The sequence below is a fragment of the Setaria italica genome, chromosome VI (genome assembly GCF_000263155.2).
Source record: "Setaria italica strain Yugu1 chromosome VI, Setaria_italica_v2.0, whole genome shotgun sequence".
NCBI lineage: Eukaryota > Viridiplantae > Streptophyta > Magnoliopsida > Poales > Poaceae > Setaria > Setaria italica.
In genome coordinates this window covers 24,920,036-24,932,392 of record NC_028455.1, presented here as the reverse complement: position 1 = coordinate 24,932,392, position 12,357 = coordinate 24,920,036, and the positions used below count along the sequence as shown (strand labels likewise).

Sequence of the window (12,357 nt, the reverse complement as noted above, 5' to 3'; positions counted from 1 at the left end):
CCTCAAAAGGAAGGCATTAAATAAATACCCAAATTTTTATTATTTTCCTAGGGTGTAAAAATTTTAATGCATAAAGGAAAATAAAACAAGCCTAACAAAATTGGTTTCACTAATTTTGGACACTCCTACAAATTTCTGTGATTAAAATGGTGCAAAACAAATTTAAATGGATTAATTTACTAAAGAAATCTAACTTTTCCCGAAATTCCCCCGAAAAAACTTTTCTCACTCACCCACGCTCTACCCTCTCTCACGAATCACTGGACCCCACGACGCGGACCCACCTCTCCTATTCATTCTACCCGCCGGCCTTACTCCTCCTTCCGACGGGCCCCGCGGGCCGATTTCCTCTTCTCTTTCCTCTAGTAGCCCAGCACCGGCCCACGGCCCCTTCTCCTTTCTCCTTCTTTACCACGCGACGCCGGCCTGCTTTGCTGCGCGCGCGACTTCCTGGGCCTCCGCAACGTCGGCCCATGAACCACACCTGTCCCCTTCCTTCTTCGGCCAAACCGCATACGCGCTACACTTGGGCCGTTAACGCGTCGCGGCCCAGCACCGACTGCACCGCCTCGGCCTGCTCTTTCTCCCCCTCTTCTCTCTGACATGCGGGCCTGAGCGCACAGCTCCTTCTTCTTCCTCCCGCCAAAAGCGCGACCGGAACAGGGGGCGGCGCGGCTCGCCGGCCGGCGCCCTCCTGGCGGCAAGTCTAGGCGACGACACCAACCCTAACCCTACACGACCTCGTGCGCGGCGACAGCTCCCCTGGAGACGACCGGAGCTACCCCCTCCACGGCGACGGGCGGCAACCCCCTCGGCCGGCCGTGGTTACCCGTGACAACTGCTTAACCGAGTCAAACGACTACTTCTACTCCATCCTGGAACCCTAAGGACTCGACCACGACTGCTCAAGAAAGAAGAAAGGTAGCGCAAGGTGGTTCTCACCGTGAGCGGGCGGCGTGATGACGGCGGACAGAAGCGGTGGCGAGCACGGCTATTCCGGCGAGGATGTGGGACAACAACTAGCTCGGGGTGTGGCTGGGGTGTCTGTGGAGGAGTGGGCGAGAGGAATCGACGAGAGCTGCTCGGAGGTGGTGGAATTTTGCTTAGCGGCGATACTGATCAGAGGAGAGGGGTGGCGGTAAAAAGGGGAAGCAGTGAAACGATGGCGTGGGAACAGTAAACATTCAAGGATTTCACCGCGCGCATGGCTGCCACCGTGGTCTACTGCTAGGCTTGCGTGGTGAGGAGGTGGCCTAGCTAGTCATGCTGGCGAGCTATCGGAAGCGGCGGCGGCGACACGTCCTGGTGCTCAGTCACCGTTCTTCTGGCGCCCGCGATCTTCAGAAGCAAGTCGTGGTCGATCTCCAATCCGACGGCCTCCCGTGCCTTAACAGAAGTTGAAGATAATCTCAAACCCATCCTATTTTGTTTTGGCTCTGATTCAAGATAAACATCAAACCGGTGGAATTTGGAGATGTTGCTTGAATTGATTCTGAATCGACTGAATCAAAGGTTCAGTTCGTCAGTTATCGACAGTAGTGTCGATTTCAACTTGTCAATCCAATTCAGTGGCCTAAAGCTGGTTTTTCCAATCCAACTTCTACTCAAACATGGTCTACATTGTCCCATTGTTCCATTTTGCTCATGAACGAGTACCTCTTTTGATTTAAATGGCTCTGAATTCAATCCCCAAGTTGAGGTCATACTGTCCTTCAGACTTAACAAAAATTCAGAGTTTCAGTCACTTGTGATTTTGTGCTGATTTTGAGCTTGAAGTTGACTTCCTTCCTTTTACTGTTCCTGGCCAACAACACATGATTATTGTAGTCCAAAGTCTATATTTCAACATGGTATAGTTGTTCTGGTGCACTTAGTTGAAAAATTTTCCAGAAATCAATTTCCAAAATGGACTCTGAGGCTGTTTTCTCTGAACCTATTGTCGGACGAGGAACAGTAAACGACAATCTTCTTTTCTTCTTCTTTCTCTGATGCTTTTGAAATCTTTGGCACCAATTTAACTCTAAGTTTTTGATTTCTCAATTCCAAATACTCTCATACTTGCATTCCACATACTGGTCAAATTTTTTCTGAATTTCAAATTTGAAATTCAAATTTCGGTCAAATTTTTGCCGAATTTGATCTTTTTGCCATTTTTCTTTCTTTTTCTTTTGAATTTCCTTCTGAATTTTTCATGGTTACTATATTATTCCAAATGGCATTTATTACAGCGTGCCTCCGCGGCTCTGCCAGTCCTCGCACTCACGCTCGGGGGTTGGGCGCCTATTTCAAGTCGGCGTGCCTCTGTGGCTCCGCCAGTCATCGTCCTCGGGGGCGAGGTGCCTATTTTAGGTTGGCGTGCCTCCGCAGCTCCACCAGTCCTCGCCTTCAAGTGCTGGGCGCCTATTTCAGGTTGGCATGCCTCCATGGCTCTGCTAGTCCTCGTCCTCAGGGGTGGGGTGCCTATTTCTGGTCAGCGTGCCTCCATGGCTCCGCCAGTCCTCGTCCTCAAGGGTTAGGCACCTACTTCTAGTCGGCATGCTTTGTGGCTTCACCCATCCTTGTGTTCAAACACTTGGACCTGCTGTTGGGATCAACTTTTTCTTCTTTTTTGACCATTGGACCGGTTATACTAATCGTTTCAATGCTCGGGGGCTACTCCTATGGAGTGCATCTCCATATCCTTTGCTTTGACATGCTAGATGCCCGACATCCATTAACTCAGCACTCGACTTCGTTTTGCACGTATGGCTCCACGTTTGCTCGGATTTTCTTCTTTTTTGTGCACTACGCAACCTCTCTGTCACCATGACGCCATTGCAGCTTCAACTGACTACCTTCCAAGCTTCGCTGTGATGACCTCAAGTTCTTGTTCACTTACACATCGCTTGGGTGCTTGAGGGATATGGGTACCCCATGGGTCCCCACCGACCAGGATACTGGTCGGTCCTGATAAGTGGGCCCACCTGATCAGGGCGTGCGGGCCAAGGACATAAAGATACTTGGAGTACACGTCAAGGAGGCCAGGCGATTCAAATCAGCCCGGATATTATGGGATCCGACTCAGATTACCTTCAATGTAACGACCGAGTAGATTAGATTCAAACCAACTTGTAACCCTAAGTGGTCAACCTATATAAGGCGGCTAGGGGTGCCTCCCTAAGGGAGAAGGTGAACTCTCAGTGAACAATACCGGAAATACAAATCCACCAAAATACAGGATGTAGGGTATTACTCTCCAGAAGCCCGAGCCTGTCTAAACCCTCATGTCTCTCGTGTTCTTGTGATCACCATCAAGTTCTTGGTCTCGCAATCTCCTCTGCCTACAAATCAACTACTTGGGTAACCCCTAGTAGACTATCAGACCACTAAACCCGACGATCGTATTTGAGTTGTTCTTATTTTGGGTCTATGTAACCCGTCTGTTTCTGTTTCCGTACAAATAGTCTTGAGACTATCTGATGTAATAAATATTTGTATCAGCCTTCCTGGAAATGGTATTTGTATCACATTTAGTCCCTCTGTGTAAATGAGGGTGCTTCATAAGGCCTTAGCTCACTGCTAGGTAATCGGACTGTCGTTGATGAAGAAAATGATGCCGGCTGTGCTCTTTCAACTATCAATGTCGTCTGCTGCTAGGTCATTGTGTCACTATGTAGTCTGGTGTAGATGCCGTGGTCGGAGGCGCCGCTCCTGGACCCTAGTCACTATGTAGCATTGTGAACTTGGTTGAAACTAAATTGTGACTTGAACTTGGATTTATGGATTGTTTCGTGCTTATGTTGGATTATGCCTGTGATGTTTATGAATAATTCTTGTAATGGTGGTTGTGAATTATGCCTGTGATTGTTTATTACAAATGCCTGTGATGATGTGTATTGTGAATTGAGAGGGATCCATTATACGTGACAAAACGGGTAAAAAAGGGGTACTGTCCACTTTGTCGAGTGTTACACTCGGCAAAGAAGGGCTTTGCCGAGTGTTTTGGCTTTAACACTCGGCAAGGTGGGCAGTTGCACCACCTGCTGTCACTTGTTTGCCGAGTGTTTTTGCCTTGACACTCGGCAAAGGCCACGGATTTGCCGAGTGTCAGGACCACGGCACTCGGTAAACAGCCCGTATTTGCCGTGTGCTGGCACTCGGCAAAGTTTATGAGTTTGCCGAGTGCCTGCCGTCTGGCACTCGGCAAAGTTGCCGTTAGCCTCAACGCCGTCAAAGCCGTTGTCGCCGAGTGTGTTTTTTCGCCGAGTGTGTTTTGGCTGTCGGCAAAATGTTTGCCGAGTGCACGAGTTTTGACACTCGGCAAACAAGTGTTTGCCGACACAATATTTGCCGTGTACCATATGCCGAGTGTTACACTTGGCAAAGCCTTTGCCGAGTGCCTGTGGCATTCGGCAAATTTAGTGTTTCCCGTAGTGGTACTAATATCCACCTTGACGTTCCAGTCTCTCGATGCTTGATGTAAACCGTAGAGCCTTGTGAAGTCCGTCCGAGCACCTTGTGCTCGTTGCCGGAGTTGATGAAGCCTGGCGACTGCTTTGCATATACTTCTTCCTTGAGGTTACCATTCAAGAAGGCGGACTTCACGTCAATGTAGTGTACGGTGTATCTCGCAACCTTGGTGTCCTCAAGACTGTAACACAATAATTGACTGAGTTCTAAAATCGCAGACATTGAAACTTGAAGTTTAATAATTACCTAAAAACACAAATTGCTTATCAAGCAGAGGCGCGATCATCGATCTTCATCCAAACAGACGCGTAAAGCTGGCGGGCACGGCAGGGTGCACCGGTACAGCATGTTCAACATCTCCTCTGCAGCGGGCTTCAATTCCATAGTCTCGAGGTCGATGGATTAGAACTGCCGACACACCCATATGACCTCAAGTGCTACGATGATGAACCCCGGCCCCTGCGCCCACAGGTACAGGTGCCACTTCTCCAACGCCCATTCATCACCGTTGCCGCCAAGCCTTGCGAACATCTTCACGGTATTGTCCAGGTCCAGCAACTTGATGATGCGGGGCTTGATGCCATCGCAGCCGTCGGTGACGGAAAACCCATACATCCTTGTATGATCGTCGAGGCCCCAATCCACGGTGGTCGGCAGGTCAGAAGACGAGTACTCGCCGGTGCTGCCGTCGAGGACAATCCATGTCATGCCTTTTATGTAGAAGTACCAAGAACCCCCGGCGCGGCCCAGGATACGGCGTGTGTGGTCGACCTTGGGACTGACGTGGTCGATTGCTTTCTCCCTCCACGAGTCCGCGCCGCCGCCGGCCGTGAATACAGCACCCTGAAGCTTGACATGTCGCACAGCACCCTGAAGCTTGACATGCTGATCGTGAAACCACTCGCCTCGCCGGCGGCGTCGACGAGGTAGGATCGCCCGTAGATGCAGATCATGCAGTCCCCGTCGTCTAAGCCCCGTGGCCGAGGGATCTTCTCTTTGCGCCGTGTCAGGGGCTCGCAGACGACCAGTTCATCCGGGAAGGTTTGCCGTATGTGTTGGAGCCCGTCGAATTCGATCAGTACGAGGCCGCCGCGGCTGTCGAGGACGGTGGCACGGTGGAGGCCCACGATCACGTCGTCCGAGAGGAAGTGGAGGGAGAAGTTGCGGGGATCGATTCCGGTGGCCGTCGACGGGGAGGGGTCAAACGACGGGCGTATGCTCGTCCACGGCTTAGCCATGGAACGAAAGGAGCGGCAGCTGTTGGAGTAGTAGACGGCGACCGCAGGCGCGTGCATGGAGCGGAAGCGGGCAGCGAAGCGGTCGCCGGCGATCACGCGGCGCCATAGCTTGCAGGCGGCACCGGCGCGGGCCAGGCAGACCGGCGAAGAGACGCGCAGGAGGATGGCCTCGAGGAGGTCGTCGGGTAAGTCGTGGATGCTGGTCGTCCGTGCGTCGACCATGATGGGGACCTGCGAGCTCACCGAGAACTCTGCTCCGGCGAGCTGATAATAATGTGCTGTGGTGGTTTGATCGTACAAAGCAAGCGCGTCCTCAAAGATATATTATGATAAAAATGAGGCTCGAAAGTTGTTCGACTTGTATAGTATGTTGTATCCCGGACAGGTTTCTGTACTTGACAGACGTGATCCGGTGAAATAGAACGAACCACGCTCGTGGACATACTAGATTGGGCAAGTAATGGGCACACAACTATACGTCACCTATGCGACAGCAACCTATTTGTCGCGCGTGCGGCAAAGCGGAGCCGGATTTCAGCTCACGTAACGCTGATCCCCATTATTTATTTCCCCCGCTGCTTCCGCCTCACTTCGATCCAATACACCGCTTCTGTTCAGCCTGATCAAATCAGCACGCCTTTTTGTTCCCGCAGCTCAACTCACTCGGCCCAGTATGCCACTAAATACGGCGAAAACAACGAAGGAAGCAAGATTCAAACTCGCGACCTACGACTTGGGATTCAATTGAACTACCACTATGAACATATTTAAATAATAGTTTTTTTCTTTTTCTCTCTTTTCTATTCTTTTTATTTTTTTTATCATTATTTGTTTGCAATATCTCGAATTATTTGTTCACGTGGAATCATTTTGTATGATTTTTAAATTAATGTATTTGTAATGTTAAAATTAGTTGTACCCCATTCCTTCCTTTTAATTTATTCTTTGTAAGAACACTACCTTCTATCTTGTTTTTTGTTCTTTCTTATTTTCTTCTTTTTTGTTTTTATTTTTCTCCATTGTCATTTCCTTTTCTTTTCTTGGTACACCCACTTGTTCGCGTGTGTATATATTTTTCATTTGTACAAAAAAATTTGTTCATGATATAGACGTATTTTTATGGATATTTATATATTCATGTGTAAAATGATATTATTTATTTTGTAGACTAATTTATTCGATATGTTAAATTATTATTTGTGAACCAAATCCATATAGTTTATCTAGGGGTAGATAGCTTTGTTCTATCGATTCGTATATTATTCGATATATACAACTATTTTTCTTAAGAACTTTGTATAATTTATTTTAGGTATACATATATTTGTTCTGTGAGTTTGTATACTTGTTGGATACGTATAATTTGTTTGTTCTAGAACTTGGTATAATTTGTTCTAGGTATATATATATTTTTGTTCTATGAGTTTATATAATTTCTTATTTTGTACGTTTTATTTTATGAGTTCGTATAATTTGTTCGATGCTTATAATTGTTTTGTTCCGTTAGTTCGTATAATTTATTCGATGTTTATAATTGTTTTGTTTCATGTGTTCATAGAATTTGTTCCAGGTTCACATGTCTTGTAGATAATCACCGAACTTCATAAAAAAATTCATCCAAATATAGTTAAATGTGATCTTGTTTTGAAGGTCTTGTTGTAAAAACTCGATGGTATAATTAAAATTTAATTTTGATGCTCGGTGTAAGATTTATGGTTTTTTAAGTTCCCAACAGTTTTGCATGTGGGATGACATCATCAGTTTTTGTCTCCCATCCATGTACCCACCAACTCTTCTCACTTTTTAGTGATAACTACTTGAGAGTCTGAATAAACATACGGGCTCAAAAGAAAAGTCAGAATCTCTTGAGACGTTAAATGTATTTTTTATCTCCTTAAGCGACATATAGTCGCACCCAACTATTGGGCATATCCTCAATGCATTTGCACCTCTTGCTTAACCCAAATACTGGATTATCCCTTATTACACAAAGACCGATGCCTATTTAATTCTCATGGTTGCATTATTTTCTTAGGTATATATTTGCTCCGCAGACCGGTCCTTAAATGTTAGACTAGGGTCGGACTAGCACATCCCAACATAACCTATATTAACATGTTGCATAGATCATTATTCAAGATTAAGATTACCATCCAAACTATGTTGAGCAAGCTAAGCATAATTTACCCAACAATGTAGCCTCTAATGGCAATAAGGATGATCAAGCAAATCTAGTAAAACAATCTATACATGTGTCCTGTCAATTTGTCAGCTAAATGCATGAAACCATAAATAAAAAGGTGACAAAGTGTAGATAATAAAGGCGCAAGTGTTAATATTCACTGCTCAGGTACATCAATCCCTTGATGCGACAAACATATAAAACAACACGTAAATAGAACTAAGAATAATACACCATGCGGTAGTAAAACTGAAAAGCGTACTAAGAGATAACACTAGTTACTAAAAGGTATTGTAGTTGCTACTTGCTAGAGGGCAAATAGACACAAGTTTTTTTTTGAACGAACTGCACCTGACGTATGCGTTTCTATTGATATAGCAGAAAAATACAAGATTATACCCCTGGAATGACATAACCAGGAAAATGAAAGAGAAATTAATAAGAAAAACATCTAAAACAAACACTAGAAGGTCGGATTGGGATATCAACACATGCCAAAATTCAGCTCAACTCAAACAACCATGATCGGTTAGATTGGGGTATAGCACACCGCGGAAACACTCCACGTTACCATCGCTCGTGTACCCTACTGCACCACCATCACCTGGACACAAGTTAAATGTCTAAGGAACAGTTTCCTTTCTAATACCTCAGTTCAAAAGTTTAGGTCAATGTTATGTTCTGACATCCAAGTTAGAATTTTATTTTGACTTGAATGTTGATAATTGCAAAATCAAGGCATCATCTTCTTTGATCAAAATATGTTCATCAATTACTTCACCACCTGCGAATGTTTGAATTAATATGTTCTATGTTGGAAACCATTATTTGAATGTTGGGCTCACTTTGGGTTGAAAGTGATAGGAAGTCCAAATTGAAACAAAAAAAATTGACTCTCAAGTTTAGTTATAGCCACGAAGTATTATTCATTACTTAGTGAACTGATTAATGTTCTCTTTGGGGTATTTTAGGGCCCAAATCAAATTGCGGTGATCACACCTACCAGGGTCGTGGACAAAATAAAAAAGGATGAAGAAACCAATCACTTGTTCTAACCAAAACTGCACTATGCATCTTGCTGTGATTAAATGAATGAGACAAAGATTCAGAATGCATTATTCTTTGCCTCCAAGGTAATTACATTACCAAATCCTCATAGTCCCACTCCCACACACAACATTATTAACAAAAATTGTTAAGAAAATTCTAACATTCTTAAATGTTCTTGTGCTCATAATTCTTAAACAAGTAGGCGGATCGGGCCTCCAGTTGACAAAAAAACAATCCTAATTTCTTCATCCTCTCAAAAAAGAAAAATTATTCGTACATGCCTTGGCGTTGATGCATGCGAATAATGGAAGTTTCATCATCAGAACGAAGAAAAGCCTAACCCTAGTCTGCAGTGCGACGACTCAGCTGCCATTTGCACCGCTTCATCACCTGCGGCGATGTTGTTGGGATCCTCTTCCTGTAGGTCGACATTGACGTCGACGTTGGCGTTTACATCCACCGCCTTGATGCCAACGCCGCCAATGCCGGCGTTCATATCCACCGCCTTGACGACAACGTCGGCGTTCACGTCCACCGCCGGCTGCAGCTCCTGCCGCATGTCGAAGGCGTCGACGAGCGCCGCCGCCTTGATCTGGTAGTCCTTGTGGTCAATCTGGCAGTTGACGTCGAGGTGCTGCGGCTGCCCCATCTCCTCTGGCCCCGCCGGAGCCAGATCGATCTTCTCGGCGGCGCAGGTGTCGTCGAAATCGAATTGCTGCATGTTGTCGAGGTTGATGTCGATGGTCGGCTTGCTGCTGGCGTCATCACTGGCCGTGGCTTCGTAGTAGAAGTAGTCGAAGAGCTGCTGCTGCTGCTGCTGCTGCTCGCCGTGATCTTGAGGGCTGTCGTCGCCATGGTCGTGGCGGTGGACGCCGTCGGTTTGAAGGATGGCGGCGGTGTCGGCCTCGTGGTTGGCGTAGAGCGCGTCGACGACCTCCTGCTCGGCGTCGAGGAGGAGCGGCTGGTTGGAGGACGTGACGTCGAGGTCGGCAGCCATGGCGCCGCCTGCTTCCTGCGGCGGGATAGCGGCGGCGGCGGCGGCGGCGGCCTGGCGGTAGAGCGCGAGGTTGTGGAGGACGGCGGAGAGCTCGGCCGTCTCGATCTCGAGCTGGCGCTCGAGGCTGAGGATGAGGCGGTAGCAGCCGCCGACGGGGTCCGTGGCGCGCATGTCCGACTGGTAGATGAGCGTGCCCATGGCATCGGCGCAGAGCTCCGGCCTGAGCCTCTTGAGCGTCTTGAGGATGTTGCTGACCCCGAAGAGGCGGTGCGCGTTGAGGAAGCGCCGCTGCTGGTCGGCGGGGAAGTAGGGCGCCAGCGGGCAGTCCTGGTTGCACTTGCGCCGCTGGTACTTGCACGCCGCGCACGCCTGGTTCGTGCTCCCGCTCCCGCCGCCGCCGCCGGCCGCGGTGCCGGAGTTGCTGCTGCTGCCCCGAGGGGAGCTGCTCGCCGAGTGCGGGGCGGAGCGCGCGCTGCTGGGACTGTGGTGGTGGTGCGAGGAGGGCGATGTCGTGATGGTGGAGGTCCCGGTGCCGGTGGTGGTGGTGGTAATATGGAGGCGGGGGGCTTGCTGATGGGAGGAGGCGGCCGCGGCGGGGACAGCGGAGGAGGTCATGGTCTCTCGCCGCGCCCGCTCGCGCAGGTGGCGGCGGCAATGGCGTCGACCGTCGTGCTCGCGCTAGCGCACCGAGGTCGGGGGCGTCGGTGGTGGAGGCTAGGGCTGGCCCCGGCGCCGTCGTAGGAATAGGAGAGGCCCCGCGGGCTGCCCGCGCCCATTAATTAGCTCCCGCTTGCTTCGGCGGGGCGTGCCTATTAAAAGACAAGGGATCCATGCGTGAGCTCGTGGACGTGCGTGGAGTCGTTGGGTGGGTGCGGCGCAGGATGGCCGATGATCCTTCTTGAATGGGGCGTGAATGGGTCATCGCGACTGATCGAGCTGCTCAGACTCCGAGCATGGCGGCCTGTTGACTACGCCACTATAGGGTGGTTTGTTGTACATGGATGGATCGTGCTTGATACCTGCGCATCCAAGTATGAAATTCGTAATTCAGAAAAAGGTTTTGAGTTTCAATAATTCCTTGGCCACGGATCTAGGACTCTAGAAAAAAAAAAGAGATGAGTGCTTCTTTTGTTTCAGTTGGCCATCCCTCCCACCGACATATAGGGCCGATCTTCTCACGTTAACCGGACAAAAGGACATGGAGTTGTATATGTATTCGGTGTTCCTATAGCATCTATAACGAAACAGGATAATCACTGGGTTTTGGTGGAACCTTTAAACCTTTTAGCGCCTATGATATCTCCAAAGGTCATCGGTGCACGGTGGGAAACCATAATTCGTTTGTTCCACCGCCGAGGCAGGTTTTTGGTTGAGGTAGGACGAATGACAGCCATTAGATTGATGTGATCGAGCGCCTAAGAACGGGCGCAATGCATGGATCTGTAGGAATCGCAGCCAGATGCAGGTTGCCTGAGCTCTTATATAACTTGTGGAAGTTGGTTAAACATTGTGGTTTAAAGTTCATTAGGTCCAAATTGTAGATCTAAGTTCAACATTTCAGAATACTAAATTCAACATCTCCTGAGGATCGGAATAGGTCAACACTTAGATATAGTAGATTAAACAGTCAACACTTAGATATAGTAGATTAAATTTTTTTTGAAAACTCCAATCAACATTTTTCACAACCTATTTCAACATGTTGGGAGAATAGATTCAACATTATCAATACCGCTACCAACATTTTGTTTAAAAAAATATTTTGCCCCATGACTTCTTCTCTGACAATGGCGTCGATGTGTGATAGGGCAAGTAGGCGCGCACAGAGGCGCGCATGCAGCAGGCCAGCCAGCTAACGGACGCGGGCGAGGTGGAGGCGCGGGGTGCTGCTGGGCCGCATGGCATAGGCGCTTGAGGGTGGTGGAGGCACCGCACAATAATGGCGGGCACGGAGGAGCTCGGCGTTGGCGGTGGACGTGATTAGAGGCAGCTGCATGGGTGGGTTGGAAAACCTAGAGTCCAATCGAGCGGCTAGAGACCCTGCACGAATCTCAAATACTGGAAACCCAATAGCATTCAGGCTTCTAGGAGTTATATACAGTACTACAAACGCAACCTTTCGTCCAACGCGTTAGTACCAACTAAATTTGGATCCGGTACTAGTATTAGCCCCCGGAGACCTTTTAGTAGCCCCCGGAGATCTTTTAGTGCCGGGTGGTAACACCATCCGGTACTAAAAGGTGATGTTACCACCCGGTATTAAAGCCTCCATGAGCATTAGTGCCGGGTGGTATTACGATCCGGGACTAAAAGGTCCTCCACAGGATACTTGAAAAGAAAAACATCTCCTACTTAGTCAGATATGCTTTGTAGGTGATATGGTAAGGAAGGTACATGCGAGATGATTTGCGGGTTTGAGTCCCATTTCGCGTGAAAAATTA

At 48.3% G+C, this 12,357-nt stretch overlaps 1 protein-coding gene across 1 annotated transcript; it reads right to left on the bottom strand.

The window, feature by feature from the left end:
* Nucleotides 1-8,999: 8,999 nt before the first annotated feature.
* On the bottom strand, nucleotides 9,000-10,679 carry LOC101782058. The gene has a single exon (XM_004973324.2). It carries the CDS (start codon nucleotides 10,529-10,531, stop codon nucleotides 9,239-9,241), a length of 1,293 nt encoding a protein of 430 aa, XP_004973381.1. The 5' UTR covers nucleotides 10,532-10,679; the 3' UTR covers nucleotides 9,000-9,238.
* Nucleotides 10,680-12,357: the final 1,678 nt, after the last annotated feature.

What these genes read in the sequence shown, in the direction of transcription:
- LOC101782058 (XM_004973324.2), bottom strand. Translation starts at nt 10,531, where the DNA reads ATGACCTCCTCCGCTGTCCCCGCCGCGGCCGCCTCCTCCCATCAGCAA.